This window comes from Phaenicophaeus curvirostris, chromosome 1 (assembly GCF_032191515.1).
Source record: "Phaenicophaeus curvirostris isolate KB17595 chromosome 1, BPBGC_Pcur_1.0, whole genome shotgun sequence".
Classification (NCBI taxonomy): Eukaryota; Metazoa; Chordata; class Aves; order Cuculiformes; family Cuculidae; genus Phaenicophaeus; species Phaenicophaeus curvirostris.
In genome coordinates this window covers 13,352,680-13,377,408 of record NC_091392.1, presented here as the reverse complement: position 1 = coordinate 13,377,408, position 24,729 = coordinate 13,352,680, and the positions used below count along the sequence as shown (strand labels likewise).

Below are 24,729 nucleotides of genomic sequence, written 5' to 3'. Positions count from 1 at the left end.
TAGCACAGACAAAATGCTTGCAAGTGAGGCAGACACCAGAGGGCATTAAGGTGGTGTCAAAGTAGCCCTGCACAGAAGGGCTCAGGGGTGCTCCTTGATGAGAAGCTCAACATGAGCTGGCAATGCACACTCACAGCTCAGAAGGCCAACGGTATCCTGGGCTGCATCAAAAGAAGCGTAGCCACCAGGTCAGGGGAAGTGATTCTGCCACTATACTCCGCTCTTGTGAGACCTCACCTGGAATACGGTGTCCAGTTCTGGAATCCTAAACATAAGAAGGATATGGAGCTGTTGGAATGGGTCCCGAGGAGGGCTACAAGGATGATCAGAGGGCTGGAGCTCCTCTGCTATGAGGACAGACTGGGAGAGTTGGGCTTGTTCAGCCCGGAGGAGAGAAGGCTCAGGGGAGACCTTCCAAGCGACCTTCTAGTACCTGAAGGAGGCCTACAAGAAAGCTGGGGAGGGACTTTTTACAAAAGCATGTAGTAATAGGACAAGGGGGAATGGCTTTAAATTGGAAGGGGGAAGATTCAGGCTGGACATTAGGAGGAAATTCTTCATGATGAGAGTGGTGAGCCACTGGAACAGGTGTGGAGGTGTTCAAGGCAGGCTGATCTAGTGGGATGTCCCTGCCCATGGCAGGGGGGTGGGAACTGAATAATCTTTAAGGTCCCTTCCAACCCAAACCACTCTACAATTCTGTGATTTCTCACCGCAAGGGAAAGCTAAGTGGCCTTAACATAGCAAGCACGGTTTCAGAGCAGACTGTGTGTCTCAGTGGTGTGAGCCACTACTCCGCAGGCACAGCAGATCCCAATCAAGCAGTGGCAGGAAGGAACTCAAAACTTCATGAGTGCCTGGGCACATACAGCATTCACACACGCAACTCTAAAAGCACCTGGAGGTATTGCCCACCAGCAAACATAGCAGGAAGAGCATGTTTTGATAAAGCAGCACCAAAACTCATCCCTTCTTAGGTGCTGCTGTCCATTTTCAATTTTGCCAGCCCTTGCCTGCATGCTACCACATGGTACTCAAATTTTCTTAATAGACTTGCGTACTTTGTTATCCTAAGAAAAATGAAGAAAAGTGGAAAATCTTGCAAATAACTGGAGACTAGGATCACAGATTTCATACTTTGGGGTTTATTTTGTTTTGATTCATAGCAGTTTTCTAGAATGCATTACATCAGAAACACTGAATACTTCTTCACTCCACATGTGATGTTTAATTTAGCTTTCTTCCTCTGGAAATAGTACTCTTGTAGTAGGAGCACTTTGGAGTATATCATAAATATGTATTTACTGTGTATTCAGGTCAGCTGGAGTCAGATAGATTCCTGCTTGTGAGTGGTGGAAAGCCATCAAGGAAATGCGGAATCATGTCTGGTGGAAACAACCTTTTCTTTAATGAAGAAGGCTTACGTATGCTGATGACTCGAGACCTAGATTTGTCACAAGCCAGGTAACACAATTTCAAAGTTCCTTCAGGATTTCAGTGAAGAAATAATATTTTGAAGAATAATGCATAGGTGATAATTCTGCGGTAAGGGCAAGCTGATATATTCTGAGGACCTTACTCTAGCAAATATTTGGGTTTAACCATTGTCACAATTTTAAATTGAATTTAACTTGAACATCAATGAGATTAACCATTTCAATGTTGGGGTTTTTTCTTGAATAAGAACTCCATGATCTAATGCCACACCTTCAGTAATTTATAGAAGTTTTTGTCTCTTAAATGCATAACATGACAAATCAATTGCATGTCAAATGCTTAGCTTGGCTTACAGTTTGGTGTATTATGTGCCATTGTTGTATCTGCTGCCAGTATAACTCTTAAATTCCTCATCTCATAATTCTTTCATTTCTGAAGCTTACTTTCTCCTTATTGTGCACATTTGTTTCCAATAATTCAATGATAAATTCCCATCAAGCTGTCACCAGCTACACTGAGCACAACAATTGAAAACAAATATTTTTTGTGTGTTTAGAGATTATATTGTATCACTATAGCCTGCAGAGGAGATATTTGATGAGTGAGACATACTAAGTAAGCCACATTAAAAAAAAATCACACTAATATATATTAAACCACATCCTAATTGCATGCATGCTAACAAATAGGCATTGCTTTTTAATTTTTTCAGTATCTTAGGTTATATCCTTATATTATTACTTTGGAAAGATTGCATTTCCTCAGAGACTTTTTTCCACTGATCTTTTGTAAAAACCCTACTCTTCTCTAATGTTCTGTGGGAAACTCTTTAACAGGCACTTTATCTCTTTTTGACTTGTCTTCATTAACATTGACTTTTTAAATAATGGTTTAATTGCAGAGCCTTATGGTCAATAAAGATTACTAATTTCTAAGCATTGTATTTTTTGGATCAGTGGTTAGCTAAGCCTCAGTTAGATGTAATGGTAAAGATCCCTGTACAGAATTTGTAAGATTGCTCACAGCAAACTTCTTTTTTCAGAACTTGGTAAACACAAACATCAATTCTCTGCACTAATTTGATTTCCTAAACAATTGCAAAATCAAAATATTGCTTAACAAAAGATACAAGGATCTTGTAAGTTGCTCCATTAGACTAAATGACATGTTTTCCTTATTGCTCATGTTCAAAGAACCGTCATTTATCTCTTCTTCATGACAGTCTGTAGCTGGATTTGCATTTATTGACCTCAAGGTGTTATATGGAGATAAATGACTTCTGTCTTAGTAAAAGAAAAACAAAGCAATACATTTAATTTCTTGTATAGTCTTATGAAAAATAGCCGTTATCAACAAATAACTGTATGTTCTCTTCTGAACAGCAAGGCAGACTGCAACAGCGTTGCTGTGGGCTGCTCTTTAGCAACCTAGATTAATTGCAGTGGGATTTTCCTAATTTCCTGGGTGACTATTGGCCACCTGCGAAGCACAAGAGATCAGCACAGGTCTCAGGGAGACATTTCTGATTATGCCACAAATTACAAGAGCCAGCATTTGTAATAGGTATTTCTAAGGGTACTAGAGTCATTAGTCACAATAAAACTTCCCCTTTTCTTATGAGGAGATTCCCTGAAGCACACAAGCAAGCAGTGATGTCTGTTGGTGCTACAAGCCACACTCAGCACCTGGGGGTTGGAATCAAAGTGGATTCTCCAATCCACTATGCACTGGCATCACATCTATATTTTAAAGAATTTAACACAGGTGGCAGCTTAGTGACATCATGGTGATACCAGCAGCTGAAACTACACAGCCTGAAATATCAGTAGGGACAGAATATTTGAGGTATTGTAGCTGATTAAATATTTTTCACTTCTGAATTACTAGAATAATATCCACACATTTTAGTGTTACTAGATCTACCAGAAAACTTTGATTTTCCATTCCAAAATAGGCAGAGACTTTGTAAAATATCAGTGGGATGAGGAGATATTTAAAATTACTTTTTTATCTGCTAGACACTATGATACCCGTGTTTGAGTGGGTTATTACTATATCAGTAAAAATTCAGATAAAAGAAAAGCAATCCATAGAGAGCAGATTCAACAGAGACAAGGTCACTTGGGTTTATTTCCTTTGAATTATGTGACAAATGTGGAGTAAATCTGAGGAGGCACAAAGGCTTGCCAGCAGTGAATCCAATCCATTACAGCTGATATGTTGATCTAGAGGGTCCCCAGTGTTCCTTTGCAGCACAAGCAATATGTTATGTCTGGGATGTGAAGGTGGATATAATCTATAGCAAAAGAAGTTATATATTGTATCAAGAGAAACCATGAGTCGCAGTGAGGACTAGAATTAATTGACTTACAGGTCTGGTGTTTTATTGAAGCTTTGTCTGCCCAAAACCTCTGCAGCTTCCACTCCCAGCAGATCTACCTGCAGATCAAACCAGAGCAAGACTTTTGCTACAAAACTTCTTACTGAACTGTTTAATTTAGCCATGAGCCGGGCAGCACTAATGCAATAATAATTAGAACAGATACAACACTCTAAAGCAAAAGCTTTGCAAACATAAATTAATACTTGTAATATCCCCGTGAGTCCAATAGGTAAATATCATTACAGCAGCACTTCCTTCTACTCCATGTGCCTAGCAGAGCTATTTATATGCATTGGCTAAAAAGAATAAATTCGCAGTTTGATACAAGTCTATTGTGCTACTTGGGAGAAGAAAATTTAAAAGGGAATGGAAGTGCTGGTGTCCCTGGGTGGCTTGAGTACACACATTTAAGTAATGTGATTTAGACAAATTTCCCAGGCTGACTAAATAGACAAAATGATCCCTAAAAGCAAAATGTGCTTTGTTCTCCTGTCCAGATTTTCTCTAGTTTATGCCAATGGAAAACTTGGATGCTTATTTTGAATTTAAACATTTCAGCAATTCATAGTAAATTATGATCTACTTAGGGTACCGTTGCTTTTCTGCCACTAAAATCTGTACTCGTGGGCTACAGGGATAAAAATTTCACCCAGGATTACGTTTCTGATATTTGCAACACCATCTGCTATGCAGACAAAGGCTCAAAACATAAATGACTGGCTTTGTTCAGCCTCTTCTGCCTGGCAAACCACCACAGGGGCAAAATGAATTTTTGACATCCCACCTGTCTGACTACTTATATTCTGGAGGCTTTGAAAAAGAAATCGTAAGATCTCTTAAAGCTGACTCTTACAGCAAGAATTCACAGGGCTATTTAATAGTCAAACTCCAAGTTTCCCTAATTGGTTATCTAGGATGTTGCAGAGAAGAAATCTTTCCAGTGATTGCTCCCCCTGTTAGATTTGTACAGTTCTTCATGAGACTGGGATGCGGCAAGGGGGTGCCAGACCCCAGGAGCCAGCCTGTGCTACTGCAGTATTCACTCAACGGGGGCCTCACATGGAGCCTTCTCCAGGAGTTCCTCTTCAGTAACTCCAGTAATGTGGGACGATACATCGCCTTGGAAATTCCAATGAAGGCCCGTTCCAGCTCCACTCGGCTTCGCTGGTGGCAACCATCAGAGAATGGGCATTTTTACAGTCCCTGGGTAATCGACCAGGTAAGGAATCCTCTGGGGTTATTTTTTGTTTGTTTTTTTTTAATACAATTTTAGACTTTTTTTCAGTCTTAATGATTCCCTTTTGTTGCATATGTCATTTCACTAAGTTAAGCAAAAATGCTTTGTCTAAATATATTCCAGAATTATAATAATCCAGCAAAATAAAAGAGTACAATTACTGTTTGCTAATCTTGTGTTTTTAATGCGCTCTTTCTGTGTGTGGCACTGAGTACCCATTTTGGAGATAAGACAGTCTCTTATACGTGGCTAGAGCTTCAGATTCACTTTGCAGAAGGCCTTACCATCCAACATCTGAGTTCAAAAACCGTCATTTAAAATATATCCAAATATATAATTGGCTCTGTAGAAGGAAATAGGAAAACCTATAGAAACACTTAGTCTGTATCCATCTTTTGATTTTGAAAACAAAGTTTTGTTTCGCATTTTAGATTTGCTTCTATAAAGATTGTTATATTGCTTTATGTAACTTGGTATAAATCTCAAGAAACCCCGCTAAAATAATTGCACTCTTACGTAGTGTTACTAGGCTGCTCAAGTTCAACTTGCTTAAGTATTTACGCATGTTTTCTTAGAGCTGTTAGTCCAGGTTCTTAGGAAAAACCAAGAAACCAAACTCCCAGCATATGTTTAATGGTGTGGTTACAAAATTTAACTTCCCATCCTTCCATTTAAACGTGAAAAAAATCCTCATTCTTTCACTCCTATATCTTCAGTGTAGTTACATTAGTTCAGAACAATTGGAAACTGAATTCAGAATGACAAATGAAAAGAAATTCCACTTTGCTTGTTGTTGAATAGTGAAATGCTGGTCTCTTACAGTCAATGGCAAAACACAGAGTAATTCCCCATGTCCGTCATCAGATACAATCTGACAGTAGTGCAGCACATTATAGTAGAGCTGAAGAGTCAGTAGGGAAAATGTCAGTATAATCACTTTGCTCCTACCAACATTTATCTTTGTGAGCTGTTTTACTTTATCTAGGATGGAATTCACCTCCCTGAACTTTAGATCTGTAAGCTGAGTCAATCTCTTTAGGATTGCTTTATAGGAGAAAGATATTCCCCTTCCTCATAACGTAAACTCTTTATAAATTTGTCCATTTTGGACCAGGAGAATATACATGCATAGATCAGTAAACCCCTTTATCCACAATGCTATGTCACATGTATATTTGTGAAGACTTCTAGACATTCTTTTCTTTTCAGTAATAATTCCATTCCTAATGTTTCAGATTCTCATTGGAGGCAACATCTCTGGCAATACAGTATTAGAAGATGATTTTACCACACTGGATAGTAGAAAATGGTTGCTCCATCCTGGTGGAACAAAGATGCCAGTCTGTGGCTCTACTGGTGATGCTCTAGTATTCATTGAGAAAGCCAGCACCCGCTATGTTGTCACCACTGACATTGTTGTCAATGAAGACTCCTTCTTGCAAATAGATTTTGCAGCATCCTGCTCTGTCACGGACTCCTGTTATGGTAATGACTCCTTAGTAATTCCTGCCCTTCCTCTTATTCTGCTGTTCAGGAAGTTCACTTGTTTTCTTGTTCCATTATTCATCTTGTTGAGAACAGAGAAGCAAAAGAAAGCTGCATGTTTCTGTTAGGAATTGTAATATCAGGGTTTTTATTCTAGGTGTCTGAAGCCCAAGATAAACTAAAGTATATTATTCCCTCTGAGCACTTAAATTGCAGTTCAATTCATTTAAGAAAAAGACTGACAGCTGTCTTAAATCCATTTACCTGTATATGGTATCTACTGCTTGGGCTGATCTTGTGGTTCTAACAGTGAGCAGCTGTGTGTTCCCAGCATGTTTCTTGCTTTGTCGTTTTGCATTTTCAGTGAAGTAAGTCTCAGTTGCACCTGTACAACTAAGAAATTATTTATATCTGTATACATGTGCTAAGTCAGCATCAACTGCAAAAATGTGTATCAGCCATGTGAAACAATAAACATGTATATCTATGTATGTATGCATTTACGAATGTGTACATAGATACATGTACATACATGTGTATACATACCTAAATATACACATAATGATGTAATTATTAATTACCTAGTTTCCTTTTTTCCATATGATGTGTATTCAGTGCACAGCATGCTTTCACATGTGTATATGTATCTATAAGCATATAGATTCATGTACACATATAAATAAAAATATGCTCTACACCTGATACTCATTACATGGAAATTAAAGCTGGAGTCATCATGTGAATTTTCAGATGCACAAGAAATAGGTCTTCCTAGCTATTGAATACTTGTTTGTGCATCTTAAATGGCATTCTCTCATGTAGGGGTTTGGGCTATAGATTTTTTTTATGAGGAGGAGAATGCAATATGTTGCAGCATGTAGCATGTGTTAATTCACTGGTTTGTTGACTATTCCTCTAGAATTCTGCACAAAAATGGGAAAAGATTTTACATGAAGTCTCAGAAGAGGCTTCTGTGATTTTGTTCTGAAGCCAGTGAAATTAAATGCATTATTTTTACTCACATACTTAACAATCAGGTTTTTTTCTTTTTTTCTTTTTCTTAAAAAGACTGCAGCATCCTAAGATCGTCTCTGCTAAGTTTAAAGGTGTTTTGGCAGTTTAGCTATATACTAGCAAGGAAAAAGTTCCTTTTTTTTTTTTGTTTCTTTGTCTACTACACTTACCATTGTCTTAAGTAGTGTCCTGCCTAACCTACCACTTCATTAATCATGCTTCCAGTCACAGTGAGCAAAGCATTTCATTTTAGTGATGGAGATTTAACACTAAAAATTCACCCTTGTTTGTATCCACTTGTCCTTGTATTTCTATAGTCCTGTGTTCTGTGCCTAGACATCAGGTAGGACTGATGGGGTGATTAAGGGTCATTCTCTGTGCATGAGGGTAGAAGAAATGGATCTGTAGTAATCAAAAAAGACCACAGATTTACCACCCCTGTCACTGCAACCACATTCCATGTTTTACACAGCCAGAATGCCTGGCAGCTGGAACATTTACTTCACAGCTCTATGCCTATTATTATTTACTTGTTAATGGCTGCATAAAAGTTAAAGTATTTAGTGTGCTTCACTGTCCTTTATTCTTCACGATAAAAGTTTATACACCATAAACATCAAAACAAGAAATTGCTGGATTTTGCTGAGAAATGAATACATTAGTTTAATGTGGCTAGAGTGTGTTTGAATGAAAAGAAGCTCACTGACTAAGAAATTCAATTTAAAACTGTTTATGATGGATAATGTAATTAGCAAGTCTGGAGGGGGACGGAAGAGGGACCAAACCATCTTGTGACAGAGCCAGAAGTTTGAATTCAAGCATTGTTCTGCCTTACACAATAATTACATCCAGCTAAATCTCATCATTCAGCCTGAAAAACAAAAAAAAGTTGCTGATGGTGATGCTGTCACATCATTTTGTTGCATGCTGCAGCTATAGAAATTGGTTTAACTTAATCCTGGTGACTTGACTGATGACTTTGTCTTTGTACTTGTGGTCCTTTGAGTTAGGTGGTGGATGTGAAGGTGTAGTGCAGCCTTCTTCTGAGTTATTTACCTGCTTAGCAACCTGTGACACCTCCTCCAGCACTGCCACTGAAATGGATAGCTTTGTGCTTCTAACACAAGGGTTTTAAAAGTTTGAGTATTTATTATGTCAATGTAGACTTGTGACTAACTCTCTCTGGGGTTATCAACGTTCTCTGGTGTTACCCATTTATTGTAGACCTATGGATGTAAGTGTCCAGACTAATTAAATAACCATTTTTCCACCCTTAGCTATTGAACTGGAATATTCAGTGGACCTTGGGCTAACCTGGCACCCAATTTTGAGAGACTGTCTTCCCACTAATGTGGAATGCAACAAGTACCATCTCCAAAGGATTCTAATTTCTGACACCTTCAACAAGTGGACACGGATTACTTTGCCTCTGCCTCCTTATACCAGGTATCTCCCTCTGGTTTTCTGCAGAATAAATCTAAATGCATAACTATATATTAAGGCATAACTATATATTGAGGCATGATACATTATAGGCTGTAAATAATTGTACCTTGGTGTTTTTGTTTAGACCATGAATATAGCAACAAATAGGTATAAGTAAATGGATCTTATCCTGCTTTGCATAAAAACTGCAAAACTACTATGTGCATTTACTAGTCTTAGTTATTTAAAGACAGGAAATTCTTGTTCTGCTTGTCCTGGGGAGAGATAGGGGGAACTTTTTAAAAGAGTTTCTTGCTATTGTCAGCCTCACTAAATTCTGGGGGGTGGTGGTAGCTAATTGGACTGGCTGAATCTCCACTGCACGCTGCGCTTGCTGTTGTTGGCTATGAGCTGGTGTTTTAAATATGGCACTTTTCAGGCTTCTTGTTTTTCTGTGCATTCCTTGCACCTACACAGTTGCCACACGTTTTGAAACTAGTAGCGAAGTCCATGTTCTATTACTAATCATTTTGGGGCTGTTCTGTATCTTCACTGTAGTGCTTCACAGCAAGTAATAGTACTTTCTTAGGACTTGGTTCCAGCAATGATCTCCTCTGCTTCCTCTTTTGTACTGCTTCACTACTTATTGTCTGCAAAGTCTATTACCCCAACAGTTCTGGTATAAAACATGTAAATTTGTGTTTAGAGAGGCTTTCTGTGGCTGAATAGGCTAAATTGGGACTGAGGCTGATGTTCCAAACCATTCAAATTTGGACCTGAAAGGAACTTAGTACCTAAGATTAAGTCAGGGTTATAAATAAATGTGATAGTAAGACTGCTTTTTTTTTTTTTAGTATTATATGTCAAGAAAGAAGTCTGATGCCTTACTGAGGCAAAGATTACTCTTCTGTCCAATCCAATAACTTTATTTGTTGCTTCAAGTAATACCATTTCAGAGACTTACTAAGACAGGGATTGCATGAGAGAGGTTATTACAAACTTAGCTCACAAGGGAGAGCTTAATCTTTAGAATAAGAAACAGTGCAACTAACAGGCCCTTTAGTCTAAATGTGATGTAGTTTTTATGCTGCTTTATTATTTCAAGCCATGTAATAACAGATGTGCACTTCTGATTGTTTGTACTTGTATATTTCAAGGACATGCAGGCTACAGAGTCAATAGATTGGCCTGATGCACAGCATCCACATTTCTGTGGCATTTTAAGGCTTATGTATCTCAGAGTGATATCTAACCTCTGGCCTGTAGAAGGCAATGAACACTTAGTTACATCTTAAATTCAGAGCTGATTTTAAAATGCAAAGCAAATACAAAGCTTCTCCCAGGAGCATGAGCTCCATAAATCGATAGTGAAGCACTAAACCTAAAGCAGGCAGTGTAAAATACAGGTATTTGTCTTCATTCCTAAAGGACTTCCTCACAATTTGTGCAGTTCTTTTAAAAATGCTGTTGGGTGAGCAGCTAGTCAGCATGACAGTAGATTTCTCTTTGGATAAACTTGTTTTTCGTTCACCATATGTAACATGTTTATAAAGAAATAATTCATAGAATAACATTGACCTTAGAATAAAAGGTCTATTTTTGCCCTGAATAAAGTTTGACTATTTTGCTGTTTGTTTGTTTGTTTAGGGATTTATAATAATCGTCATTTCTCTTTGAGTTTCAAAAGGAAAGAGACTACACAAAGTTCAATGCTGCCATCTAGTGCTCCATAGCAAAACATGGACTGCCTTGTATTTAAAATTTATTCTCAAGAAGTTGCGAAAATTCTGCTGCTGGCAGCTATTCAAATATAGGTGACTAATGCTCCAGAAGCTGAATAGCTGCTTGGTGTCCCCTAGCTGTTTTGGCTAGGTTTTCATTATCTATCTTGGGAGCTGAGGCACTTAATTTGCGTATAGCTACATTGAAATAATGTGTTTGAATAAGGAGCTAACTGCTCCTTTTTTACTGAAAGGAGCTAGGATCACACCATAGATCATTTCTTTATATTTCCAGTCAAGTCTTGCATGGAGTGGAGGGAGGAAACTGCAAAACCAGGGTCACACTACAGAATTTGCATGGGCACTCTCACCTGTCCCTTCTAGATTTGTAGATGGCAGCATCTCTCCTAGGAGCCAATCCACTTCCTAGAGCCATGCTATGTCAGTAAAGTTGGGAAAATTCATAGAGGAAAAGTCACGTTAGCTTGTTGACTTGGACTGAAGCAACAAAACTCAGGCTCATAGTAAACTTGGAGGATTTGGGTGATTCTAGCTCCCAGCTATCCCTTAAGTGTCAATTTGTGCTGGGATGTGGTTATGACTTCTCTGAGTTTCCCTTTGGTCATACCACCTCTTTCATAACCTCTTCTCCACTGCACCACCTACAGCCCACTTGCTTTGTTCCCACTAGTGATCCCTTTTCCCACTTCACACACTCTCACCATGCCGCTGAGCACCCATGCTTTGATCTGCTTTCAAAATGTGGTCACCCTGTTCATGGCTTTTCAGTGACTTTGTTGTCAGGAATCAGTGCTGGGTTGTGTTGATGTCAAACAAATCTTCCTAGAGCAGCCTAGCTGACTAAATTGACATATCCTTTCTGTCAAAATAAAGATTATCTTAGCTAGAAATATTACCGTTCTGTTTTTATTTCTTTCCTGAAGGTCTCAAGCGACTCGTTTCCGCTGGCACCAGCCTGCTCCTTTCGATAAGCAGCAAACATGGGCAATCGATAATGTCTATATTGGGGATGGCTGCATAGATATGTGCAGCGGCCATGGGAAGTGCACACAAGACAACTGTGTGTAAGTCCAGCTTGTTCCTTGTCCTTCCCACCACTGTAGCATTTCAGTCTTCCTCTGCCACTTTAATGAACTTGCAGGAAAGATTTTGGTACAATTTTTAAAAGGAAGGTAGATTTTGCTGTTAAAACTGAGCAGGGAACTGGGACCACTTGGCAATGGAAATAACAAGAGGAAGGGTAAGTGCAGGGGTTGGTTCTGCCAGACCTCTGCCTGTTTGCACATTGTGGGCGAAGCTGCTGGTCCTTTTCTCAGTGGCCTCTGCTGCTGCGTCTGCTGCAGTTGAGCTCCCATCCCACACAGTTTGCGTATCGTTCTAGAGACGTACAGTCCTGGACCTTTCCAGAGGGTGTCAGCCTTCATTCTCAGGGGGTTTCACACTATGTCTCCATGCCCTCATCCTGATGCTGCAATGCAGAGGGCCAGGGCTGGAGGTTGGGATGCATCCAATAAACAGAAGCAGATACACCAGTGCTTCACAAGGCCAAGTTTGCCTTGGGACTTGCGTTGACTTGATGGCCTGATGCCTCTGCTCCATGGTAGGGTCTGCCAGTGGTGGCAGACTGGCTTGATCCTCAAACTGACTGTGTAACAGCCCACATAGAGCCCTGCACAGCTAACAAACAACCAGATCTCCCCAGATTTGTCTGTCTGGCAACAGAGAAATACCTTCCAGATGGATGCATTGCTTTTTTCCAGCCACAAATGGCAACAGAAATTGGAGAATGGTTATATAACTGCACTGTGACTGTTTGTTAGAAATATATTCAGCTGCAGAATAGACATATTGTTGTGCTGTCTTCTATCCTGACAGCACTTAATTACCAAGGTAGGAGCTCCCTGGTGAAATCTGTGTAGACGTAGAACATATTTCCATGCTGTAATCCGATCCTTGACACGTTATAAGAAGGTATTTCAGAGGAGAAACAGCAGGAAAGTACCCATCCACTAAGATTTTACAGAAACTTACTCAAAATTTAACATTAGCAGAACATTCTTAGGCTTGGCACATTCTCTCAGATTTATCTGTCCAAGTACAATGCATTTTACTGATTTTGCTCTGTGCTGGACTGTCCTCTGTATTAGCAGTTTGAATGATACATAATACTAGCCTTCCTAAAGTAATTTTTGTTTCATATTAACAACTACAAAAAGTGGCAGATGTTTGAAACCCCCATATACCATTTGTGTGCTAGTAAACAATGCAGGCAGTCTTTATGCAGAACAAACCAGCACCTTAATGTGGGATAACATTCCACCAATTAAACCTACGTGCAGAACCTTTGCCAGCTGAATTTTGCATTTGTTTTCCTCCGCAGCTGTGATGAGCACTGGGGTGGGCTCTACTGCGATGAGCCAGAGACCCCTCTTCCAACACAACTGAAAGATAACTTCAATCGCTCGCCATCAAACCAGAACTGGCTGACGGTGAACGGGGGCAAACTGAGTACGGTCTGCGGAGCGGTAGCCTCCGGGATGGCTCTTCACTTCAGTGGAGTATGTGTTCAGCATGGGGGCCAACTCACTCCCTTTGGCAGTATAAATAGAACCTATTTTTAAAGTTAAATAAATAGCAAGTTGTACCAGTGTAATATATTAAACATAAAGCATATGTCCTTCCTGTTCTGTTGTAGCTTTATCTTTGTTACAGTTAGTATAATTTTCTACAGTTTTGAAGATTTCACAACATAAAGTTATATTAATAGTGACCGCATAATCTAAGGCTTTTTATGTTCACAAGTTTTGTCAACGAACATCAGCCAACTTATTTTTTAATTGCTTTTCAGGGCTGCAGCCGTATGTTAGTTACAGTGGACTTAAACCTCACCAGTGCAGAATTCATCCAGTTTTATTTCATGTATGGTTGTCTGATAACTCCTAATAACCGCAATCAAGGAGTGCTGCTGGAGTATTCTGTGAATGGTGGAATTTCCTGGAACCTCTTAATGGAAATTTTCTATGACCAGTTCAGCAAGCCTGGGTTTGTAGATACCTTCTTCTGCTTATGTAATTTTCTGTTCTGAATTCAGGTTGTGTTGTTCTGTAAGAACCTGTTGAATATATTACTGCTGTGGTTTGGATGTCAGATCTTTAAGAGTTCAGCCTGTCCAGTCCTGTAAGCATTTATGAGTGGCTTTTGCATATGGGCTTGAGCATCAGCATTTGTGCAGCTGCTAGGGCAGAAATACAAGGATTTGTTGCAGCTTGGTAGATTTGTAAATGGTTGCAGGAACATAAATTCATGGCTATGGTAATGATGGCCATCCTCTTCTTTAGGATACTGCCATTTGCATTCTAGTTTCTTACTGATAAAGACAGAAAGTTATTGCTTGAACTAGTTAGGAAATGATGCAGAGAGGAGAAAATGAATTTCTGCAGATCCTTCAAAACAATGGATACACGCAAACCCTGTTTTCAGACATTTGTGAGATTCAAACCACGCATAGATATGGGTAGACCTTTTTTTCACTAATTAATTTAGGGCTTATAGAAAATGGGGCTGGGATGAACCCATTATTTGTTATTTCATTTTAATACACTAAGAAATCACTACCAGTTTAATTGGACAAGGGTTTAAGCCATCATCTACTCTAAAGGAAATAAGAAAATTGTACTGGTACTTTGCTGTCTACTCAATGGCTCCACATTGAAAACAGTAATCTTAGTTTTACTTAAACATTGCTCTTCTTAATATTTCCCTTGATTAGGACCTTGTGGTCATAGCCCGCCAGTCTAGACCATTGCATCTGGTCCTATAAGCACAGCTGGAACACATGAGGTTGCTGAAACCATGCCACAGTCTGGCTGCTTGCCCTTACCACATCGCTCTCCTGTCCAAGGGATGATATTGGGGGTGATCAGGGAGGTTTTTGTTTTGGCAGTGTCCTGCAGGGGAAGATGGGCTAGATGAGACAGGCTTTTCCTGCTTTCCCGATTTCCACATACTCCAGGAAACAATAGGAGTGGACCTGCTCAAAAGAGCATTGAGAAGTGTCCTCCTCCTGTGGGTTTCCTATAACTAATTTCCACTTTGTATTTCAGCTTTGTGAACATCCTCCTTCCCTACGATGCTAAAACCATTGGGACACGCTTCCGCTGGTGGCAACCTAAACATGACGGCCTGGACCAGAATGACTGGGCTATCGACAATGTCTTGATCTCTGGCTCAGCTGACCAGAGGACGGTGATGCTCGACACCTTCAGCAGTGCTCCCCTGCCGCAGCATGAGCGCTCCCCGGCCGATGCGGGGCCCACTGGGAGGATTGCATTTGACATGTTCATGGAAGACAAAACTACAGGTAAAGGTTTAACATAGATCTGAATTAAAGAGCAAGAAGTCAGTGCAGTGATTTCCAAATCTTGCTGAGACTCTGAATCTTTGCCTTACTGTGACAGGTGTCACAGACAATCCTGACACTACAAAGGTCATTTCTTTTGGGTTTAGTCCACAAATATGAAAAGAAAACATGTAATGTAACTCTTATTGCTGCATGAATTTGCTTAGAAAATTGAAATATCTTCAAGGAAAGAAAAAATGTTGAAAAAATGCCACATTATTATAAGCGGATTGCTTAACGTGAGTATTTGTTTCCTATTTTGTAACTTTTTAAACATTATTTAAGGGCATTAAGTTACATTTAACAGCTCAAATTTGTAGAAGATTTATTTTTGGATGTTTACAAGGCTTAACAGCTAACAGTGCTGAGGTACCTGTTGTGCAGGTAAGTAGGCAATGTCCATTAAGAAGTTGTCTCACAATGTCTGGTGCAAGACAAATTTGTATTTTGAATAAGTCTCAGATCCTTATTTCTTGAACATGAAAAAATAATACTATAATGTTTATGTAAGAGAGTAGTAAAAGGTGCTTTGAGAAACAAATGTGATAAACGTGATAAATACATGCATGGGAAAGATGGGATACTAACATTCTCAGGAGCAATACTAAATAATTCTCACGTAGGCTGAAAAATAACGCCATGAATCACCTTTAGTGGTTTACACTACCCCCTGTTTACTCTCATTTATGTTGTCATTTTATATTACTGACTTTCCCATTTATTTTCAAGTGAATGAACACTGGTTATTCCATGATGATTGCTCAGTTGAGAGGTTTTGTGATTCCCCTGATGGTGTCATGATCTGCGGAAGCCACGATGGGAGAGAGGTCTATGCAGTCACCCATGACCTGACTCCTACAGAAGGCTGGATTATGCAGTTCAAGGTAAAATCTCTGTCTGCAGCATAATTATTGAAAAACTAGTTTTTGCTCCAAGTCTAAGTATATTTGTCAGGAGATAGGATGATACATAGGCCTACGCATGACGCATTCCCTGCAGGGGAAAATCCCATCCTCATTTTTGTCACCTTATACATGTGGGTGCTTGAATACTGCAGGCTGTTCTCAGAGTTAATGCACTCTTCTCTTCCAGTATAGCAGTTGTACAGACATCATGTAGTAACGATATCACACACAAACAAGGTGCCCATTTTGTTACAACTGCTTGGTGAGGGGAAAGCAGCTTAAAAGTGTTCACACTGCTCCTGTATTATGCATTCACATCAAACCTGCACCCAAACCACCCTTCATACAACCTTCTTATTGAAGAAATAACCTTGTAAGAGCCCTCTGCTCATCTCTCCCATAAAGAAGGTCTGCCTGGTGTAACCAAGCTGGATGACCTCCTCTGAAATGTTCAAATCTTAGGTTGTATGGGAGCGTAGGTTATCAGTTATGGGGTACTGGGGTATAAGGCACAAGTGTCAAAACCAGGAATTCCAGAAATGTGAGCTAATTAGAAGAAAATGAAACTCTAAATGTGGTGCCTGTTCTCAATCTTGGGAATATTGGTGAGATCTGCAGATAACCGGTACCATACAAGCGCTGTTGCTGCCATCATTTCAAGCAAAATTCTGCAGTCGTCTTTCAGGTTCTAACATGTTTTTAAAGTCTAACCACCACCACCACAATTATTTCTAATTTGCATATGCTTTCTTCTTTATTAGGTTTCAGTTGGATGTAAAACATCAGAAAAACTTGCGCAAAATCAGGTCCATGTGCAGTATTCCACTGACTTTGGTGTTAGCTGGAGTTACTTGGTACCTCAGTGTTTACCAGCTGATCCAAAATGTTCTGGGAGTGTTTCACAGCCATCTGTTTTCTTTCCTACAAAGGGATGGAAAAGAGTAACTTACTCATTGCCTGAAAACCTTGTGGGCAAGTAAGTGTGAATTATTTACTCATTTTGTCTTGAATTCAGTACCTTCTGAAAAACACATCGGGTGATACATCTGCCTATGCATTTGACATCAAGGAAAGCATAGAACTAAGCAGTGTTTACATTTGTTACGTATGGTGCATAATTTTATTTCCTATCAAGATTGATCATGAGACTTGGTCTAAATGACATTCAAATTTATCACAGAATGGTTGGGGTTGCAGGGGACCTCTGGAGGTCATCCAGTCCAATCCATGCTAAAGCAGGTTCACCTACAGAAGGTTGCACAGGTTCATGTCCAGGTGGGGTTTGTGTATCTCCAAAGATCCTTGCTTCAATCCTTGCTTCTGTGCATGTTCTGCTCTGTTCAGACAGCCACAGTCATTCAGAGAGTAGATTTATGACCTTACTGAGTGGAAAAGTTACCCTTATTGTCTGCAGTTATTTGCACATATGAAAACAATTTGTCTTTTTTTGCAAAATTAAAAACTCTTCTGTTCTTTGCATAAACTGCTTAGGAAGGATAACCAAAATTGACTTTCTCTTGCAAGAAGCCAGAACAGGTTTTTCCAGCTTCAGCAGCATCTGGAATCTGTCCAATATGTCGTAGGTAGTTACATGTGTAAAGAAGAAGATAGGGATATGTATAAAATTGATTTCAACAGACACTGCCAGGTATTCCTTGTAGAAGCTTGGAGGGTAGTACAGTTATAAGTATTTTGTGTTTCACCCACCTTTTTTCAGCTGAGCAAAGCTGGTTTATGTCTGATTTTCTTCGTTCCTTTATATCTAGCCCCGTGAGGTTTCGTTTCTACCAGAAATATTCAGATATGCAGTGGGCCATCGATAATTTCTACCTGGGCCCTGGTTGTCTGGAAAACTGTAGAGGTCATGGAGACTGCCTGAATGAGCAATGCATCTGTGACCCTGGGTACTCAGGACCAAACTGCTATCTGACCCAAACGCTGAAGGTAATTTTACTGCATATTTTAAAGTGTGAATTTTGTCATGTGTTCAGCTGAGAAAGAGAGAGAGAAAAGATCGATCCCACTGAATATTTAGCTTTGATTTGTGTCAGCCTGAAGATACTCAAATCTGTTTTCAGACCTTTTATCATTTTTTAACAAAACCATTACTGCAGTATCTAAGAACAGGTTTGTTCCTTTGCAAATAACACTGCCCAATAAAGCCATGATAAAGTTCACTGTTCATCCTTAGATCCACATTCTATGATTTAAATCACACTTGCATATATTACATTTGAATAAGACCTGAGGAACAATTTTCTATATCGTGAGAGAGCTTATTGAAGTAGGGAACACAAGAAAATGACATAAAATTAATTCACCTAGCTGTTATTAGTGTTACCCTGTGACAAGCTATATGAGTGATATCTAGTCAGATATTGCTAACTTAAAAGCTTAAGAAATTTAAAAAACTTAACATATTAAGAAAAGAATATATAAAGAAACCCAAATTAGTTTAAAATGCAATTTACCACCTCATTTTTTCTACATCAGATAAGAACAGAATAGGTATGTGCTCCACTGGAACAACATGTTAAGCAGCATTCTGTCTAAGGAGAATATAACTATTTAACTTTTCAGTTACCAATGTCATTTGAATTATTATAACCTTTTTTGTTTCATCTGAGATACTAATTACATGAGCAAATATCATTATCCATTTGCAATTTTTAATTAGTAATGTATTCTTCACACATAGGACACTTGGGATAAAATCCTAACAATTTTAGGGGAGATTTACTACTAGTATCTCCTTAAGGCCAGAATTTCACTCACTGCACTACTTTTACTGCACACCTGGAGGTAAATGGAAATCAGAGATATATTCTAGATAGTTTTCACTGCAAATACTTGAGCAGACAGTTGCATAAATGCATATTTGCTACAATAACCCTAAAATTTCATTGCAGTACTGTTTTTGCTGGAGAAAACAACATAGAATACCAATTTCTCCTATACATACTAGATATGTACTGGAATGGTGTTACTTCAAATAACCTCACTTACCTCAAATAACCACAGTTACGAATTAGAACCATTCATTTGCACATGCAAACTCTAGTGTGCTGGATTACCTCCCAAATATGTTAAAATCTAGACCTAACTTATTTTCAAAGTTAGCCAATTCAGTTCAACTGGCTAAATGTTCATCCAGAAGTCATTATGTTCAGTCACCCTGAAAAAAGATCTTTACAGTGTTCATGATCCTTTCTAACGTGTTCAGGTCAGTTTCAGCTGTGGTCATTAGAAATCATAATTACCTGTGCTCTATACTGAACACCTTGGTATTTATTTACAGACTTTCCTGAAAGAGCGCTTTGACAATGAAGAAATTAAACCAGATTTATGGATGTCCTTAGAAGGAGGAAATACCTGTACCGAGTGTGGGATTCTCGCAGAAGACACCACTCTGTATTTTGGAGGTGCAACAGTGAGGCAGGCTGTCACTCAAGATCTGGACCTGCGGGGAGCAAAGTAGGTCATGTTTCAATGTCATTTTAACAGGGAACTCTGTTAAACGCTGACAAAGCAGCAGGTGACAAAGCTTATAGCTCTGGGAATTCCTAGGCCACCACAAGCACAGTGCTATCTCAGGTAGACACTATTTAGATTATGAGTCTCATAGAACAGTTGCTTTCAGATGAACCACAGACAGCAAGGCTCACCCTAGTACAGTGGAAAGGGTCTGTCATGCCCCAGTGAAGCAGCAGGTCCCCTTCCCCACGAATGTCCTGAAGTCTGCAACACCTGTCCTGCAAGGAGGCAAAATTCCACTGTTGCTTGGGCACCATGGTCTCAACTCCTGAAGGCGCCAGCTGTGTTTTTCTCTGAGTTTTGACCTCTTCTGGTTGTCCTCTCTTGGGTGCCTGTACAAGCCCAATTGCACTCTCATACTGTAGAAAAGGATGCCTCAACTGGAGAGCAATGGAATCATGTCAGTTTAGACAAGAACATCACATAGAAGACAAAGTCAGCATAATTGTCCCTTGACTATATGGCTTTATGAAGTCATACACTCTTACTTCTGTAACTCAGCAAGAATTCATTGAATCACACAACATTTCAGGAAGGAAGGGGCCTCATGGAGTGTATACTGTGTTCAGTTCTGGGCCCCTCACCACAAGAAGGATGTTGAGGCTCTGGAGCGAGTCCAGAGAAGAGCAACAAAGCTGGTGAAGGGGCTGGAGAACAGGCCTTATGAGGAGCGGCTGAGAGAGCTGGGGTTGTTTAGCCTGGAGAAGAGGAGGCTGAGGGGAGACCTCATTGCTCTCTATAACTACTTGAAAGGAGGTTGTAGAGAGGAGGGTGCTGGCCTTTTCTCCCAAGTGACAGGGGACAGGACAAGAGGGAATGGCCTCGAGCTCCGCCAGGGGAGATTTAGGCTGGACATCAGGAAAGAATTCTTCACAGAAAGGGTCATTGGGCACTGGGACAGGCCGTCCAGGGAGGTGGTTGAGTCACTTTCCCTGGAGGTGTTTAAGGCACGGGTGGACGAGGTGCTAAGGGGCATGGTTTAGTGTTTGATAGGAATGGTTGGACTCGATGATCCAGTGGGTCTCTTCCAACCTGGTTATTCTGTGATTCTGTGATCAACTTCTTTTATGTCCTTCATTGCTACGAGGGAACTAGTTAACTAATGTTTAGACCCCTTTCCACCAGCAATCTCAGGGAACTGTTAGCAAACAGTAAGTCCCTCCCAGAGGCAGGACATATTTAATGAGGTTTCCATGGGAATTATGAGGCAATGTAATGTTGCTCTATTTGTATGTTGATGTTACTTGCTTAAAAATGCTGACATTTTGAACATTTTTAGCACATCTGCTAACAGAAAGCAAACATCTCAGTTTGGGCAGATCTCTAACAGATGAAAATATATACATTTACTCTTAGATTTCTACAGTACTGGGGGAGAATTGGAAGTGAAAACAACATGACAACATGCCACAGACCAACTTGCAGAAAGGAGGGAGTGCTGCTAGATTATTCCATTGATGGAGGCAAGTACATCTTGTAGTTTTCATCTAAGCCTTGTTCTGTATTCAAGCACCATGAATATCTGAGAAGTTGCCAGCAAGATCCAAAATAAGAAGATGATTTTTAATTGTAAAGTTATTTTTGTCCTTGCGAAGTTTTTCCCCTCCATCTAAAATTTTCATCTGTTGCTCAGTTCTCCATAATCTTCCCGCATGATTTCAGTAATCAGTGGCTTCCAGCTTTTTGATTCCTTTATACAATTACAAGATGACTCTTGCAATGAGTAACAGTTGCTAACTACCCTTAGAAGTCAAGATCTTGTCTATCAGAAAACCATAGCTATTATTTTTTATTTCCTAATATCTTCTTTTAATCTTTTAGAAAATTCTATCATATTCTTGTTTTTATTACTAAACCTGCATCTTCTCATTCTAGGGATATCCTGGACTTTGCTTCATGAGATGGATTACCAAAAATACATCTCAGTCAGGCATGACTACATCCTCCTCCCTGAACACGCTCTGACCAATACAACCCGCTTGCGCTGGTGGCAGCCTTTTACCATCAGCAATGGGATTGTGGTCTCAGGTCCTGACCGGGCGCAGTGGGCGCTGGATAACATCCTGATCGGAGGAGCAGAGATCAACCCCAGCCAGCTGGTAGATACGTTTGATGACGGTAAGATAGGCTGTGACAGCTAATCTGTCGTCTGGTGTTATCTAAGATAAGCCCTGTGAACTTGTAGGCTAATGTTGTTTATATAGTGTTCTTCATGCTGCTAATAGGTGTGAATATATATTCATATATTACATATTACATTTATATATTATAAATATATATTCAGATATGTGTGTATGTATATATGTATAAACTTATAAGAATGACAAAAATTTTTATTTCAGTCCAACTAATTTCATTTAAATTCCTGTGTAGGGAAGTTTTATTTAATCATATTTTTAAAAAATACTACTATTTAAATATTTTAATTACCTCTCTAGAGCTGATGTTTTTATTATATCTGTTAACAGCCTACTTACTGTGTGTCATGACAGTATAAATTTAGTATTCATGCTACTAAAGTACTATATCTAGAGATTCTGTGGTCATTACTAAGCCTTGATGTTTACTGAGACAGTTCAGTAATTGTCTTTAACTCATGTTAATAGAAGGCACCTCTCATGAAGAAAACTGGAGCTTTTACCCTAATGCGGTCAGGACTGCAGGGTTCTGTGGAAATCCATCATTCCATCTCTACTGGCCAAATAAGAAAAAGGACAAAACACACAACATCCTGTCCTCCAGGGAGCTCATTATACAGCCAGGATACATGATGCAGTTTAAAGTAAGAAATGTTCTTTCTCTCCGAAGTAAAGCATGCAATGAAAAATCATCTAATGTGTCTCCAGAAATTCTTCTTCTTCCAACTGGGATGCCCAGTTGGATGAATAATTAATAATTACTTTTTACTGTAATTTTAAGGAAATCCTGAAGTGTAGGTAGTAGCAATCAGAAAGGCTGCATGAATGTTAAATATCAAATTATTCTGACTGACTGTATGCTTTGAGAATTACTGAAAAGGACTGGACATCTAATCTTTCTGCTGAAATTACTGGATAATCAGATACAGTAGGATCATACACAGAATGCAAAATATGTCATTTTCCCCTAACTTGTGAATAAGCCAAAAAGGCAAGGTAGAGGCAGGTTGGAAGAGAGTGGCATATGGAAAATGAAAAAGTGCTCACATAAAAGTACTTCTTCTCCCTACTTGTGTCATGGCAAATGACCTAAATAATCAGAGAAGCATTTCTCAATATTTTACTTTTGTTTAAAGTAGAATTCTGCACAAGGTCAAAGGCAACATGTAGTTGTTGTCCAGAAATGTTCTAGGCCCTTCCCCAAGCACCACATCTTAAATGAGCCAGGAACTAATATGAAAGCAGGGTTATCAAAATAGTCATCCATTTTCTCATTATGTTTTTTTCTTCCTCTTCTGCTTGACAAAACAGAATTTCCCATCTTCCTTTAATCAATGTTTTCACCTTTTCTCAAAACCATTGCCTACTTTATATTGACTGTCTAACATAATCCCCAAAGCACTGCTTCCCCTTCTCACACAGCATTCCACCTTCAAAGAAAATATATAAAAGAGGAGTCTGACATGCTTTTTATGACTGAATGCCAAGACACCACCCGACCCCCACCCCCGAGCTGCTTCTTTTACCTGGCCTATCATCTTATTGCTCTAAGGCCAAAATTATGATAACCCATCAGCATTTAATTTTTCTTATTACTAAACACTCATTACACTGCTTTTCTCTCCTGACTCTGTCCTCCTTTTTATTCACTAGTCACAACAAAAATTTTATTTCTAAATGAAGAACTCAGCTCTAGTGCATGACTGCCGTTTGGTTTTGAAGCTCTTAAAATTTAGCTTTTTATTATCTATTCAGTACTGTACACTGGATACTGTAATCTTTCCGCTCTAATAGGACACAAATATGTTTATTGTTTTAAATATTCAGAATAATTCTGTTCTTAAATTGGATTAACTTGGGCTTTATATCCTCATTTTTATCATTATGAGTTATAAATTTCGTAGGTAATTAATACATACTTAGGTTCTTCCTGAAATGCCAAGGAGCTATCTTTGTGTTTCTGAAACAATGTTTGATTAGATATTCTATTTGAATTTTAGGAACTTAGTGTTAGAATTCTGTTTGAAAATAACATTAACAATGAAGAAAAAGTCATTAAGTAAAAGCAGTATCTGAAGTACTGCGTCTTTTATTTTCCATCCACTTTTGATGGATTTAGTCCAAGATCTAAGTTGGCAAACTCTTTTACACCCTCGGTAAAGAAAAAAAAAGAGACCAAGACTTCATTTTGTGTCACATGAAATATCTACCTGACTTCTTATAGCAGCCAATTTTATTTGTGCTATAGATCGTGGTTGGCTGTGAGGCAACTTCTTGTGGGGACCTGCACTCTGTGATGCTGGAGTATACAAAGGATGCCAGGTAAAAGGAAGCAAATACATAGATCCTCCTCAAAACAGTATGATTTTAAAAGCCTAGAGAACTTTTATTTAGTAAAGCAATTGCTTTGATAATCATCTTGTAATAGGATGTGAACAAAGCCTATTTGCAAGTGCTGGGATTTGTCTACATAACTCCTAGAAATTCTCTATAATTTATCCCAGATGTGGACAGATTCATAGCATTGAGCTTGCATTTACAGTCATGAGCATGCTCCTGTTAAAATGTGCTTGCAAAAAACCACATTCACAGGAAACTTGTTTTAGATTGATACAGGACTATATATTTAGCACCAAGCTGTAATGATTTGGGAGATACTTAATTCGAATTTGACCTTTAACTAGCAAACAGTAACACCGACTCCTGTGCTGTGGTATAGCGATGCATTATAATTTGCAGTGAAGTGAAGGTATATTCCTTGCTCAAATGACTGTGGGTGAACATAGAGTATATTCTGTTGGGACTCTTCTGAACACTGTAAATGAGAAAATAAGGAGAAGACTCCTAAGTAAATCCTTCTGTCGTGCCCTCCCAGAGGAGCTCTGAGTTGGACCCTGCTGTGTGTCGCACTACCAAGGGATTCACAGCACCCAAACCTGCTACTGGAAAGTCCTCCCTGGATGCACTGGGGCTTCAGCATCTCACTTCTTTTCTATCTCTGGCTACAGAGCATGGAAAATATTGCTGAGT

At 39.2% G+C, this 24,729-nt stretch overlaps 2 protein-coding genes across 3 annotated transcripts in view; both read left to right on the top strand.

The window, feature by feature from the left end:
• SLC26A5 (solute carrier family 26 member 5) overlaps positions 1-24,729 on the top strand; it is an 87,569-nt gene that overhangs the window by 4,270 nt on the left and 58,570 nt on the right. The window lies entirely within an intron of this gene.
• RELN (reelin) overlaps positions 1-24,729 on the top strand; it is a 296,961-nt gene that overhangs the window by 256,774 nt on the left and 15,458 nt on the right. For both annotated transcript variants that reach the window (XM_069881518.1, XM_069881596.1), the window contains exons 43-58: positions 1,317-1,464; positions 4,781-5,039; positions 6,293-6,542; positions 8,834-9,002; positions 11,647-11,787; positions 13,104-13,281; positions 13,572-13,765; positions 14,827-15,083; positions 15,852-16,006; positions 16,789-17,003; positions 17,794-17,971; positions 19,326-19,501; positions 20,918-21,024; positions 21,437-21,679; positions 22,168-22,343; positions 23,948-24,021. In XM_069881518.1, the coding sequence (XP_069737619.1) occupies positions 1,317-1,464; positions 4,781-5,039; positions 6,293-6,542; positions 8,834-9,002; positions 11,647-11,787; positions 13,104-13,281; positions 13,572-13,765; positions 14,827-15,083; positions 15,852-16,006; positions 16,789-17,003; positions 17,794-17,971; positions 19,326-19,501; positions 20,918-21,024; positions 21,437-21,679; positions 22,168-22,343; positions 23,948-24,021 (2,920 nt within the window). The remainder of the gene's footprint in view (positions 1-1,316; positions 1,465-4,780; positions 5,040-6,292; positions 6,543-8,833; positions 9,003-11,646; positions 11,788-13,103; positions 13,282-13,571; positions 13,766-14,826; positions 15,084-15,851; positions 16,007-16,788; positions 17,004-17,793; positions 17,972-19,325; positions 19,502-20,917; positions 21,025-21,436; positions 21,680-22,167; positions 22,344-23,947; positions 24,022-24,729) is intronic.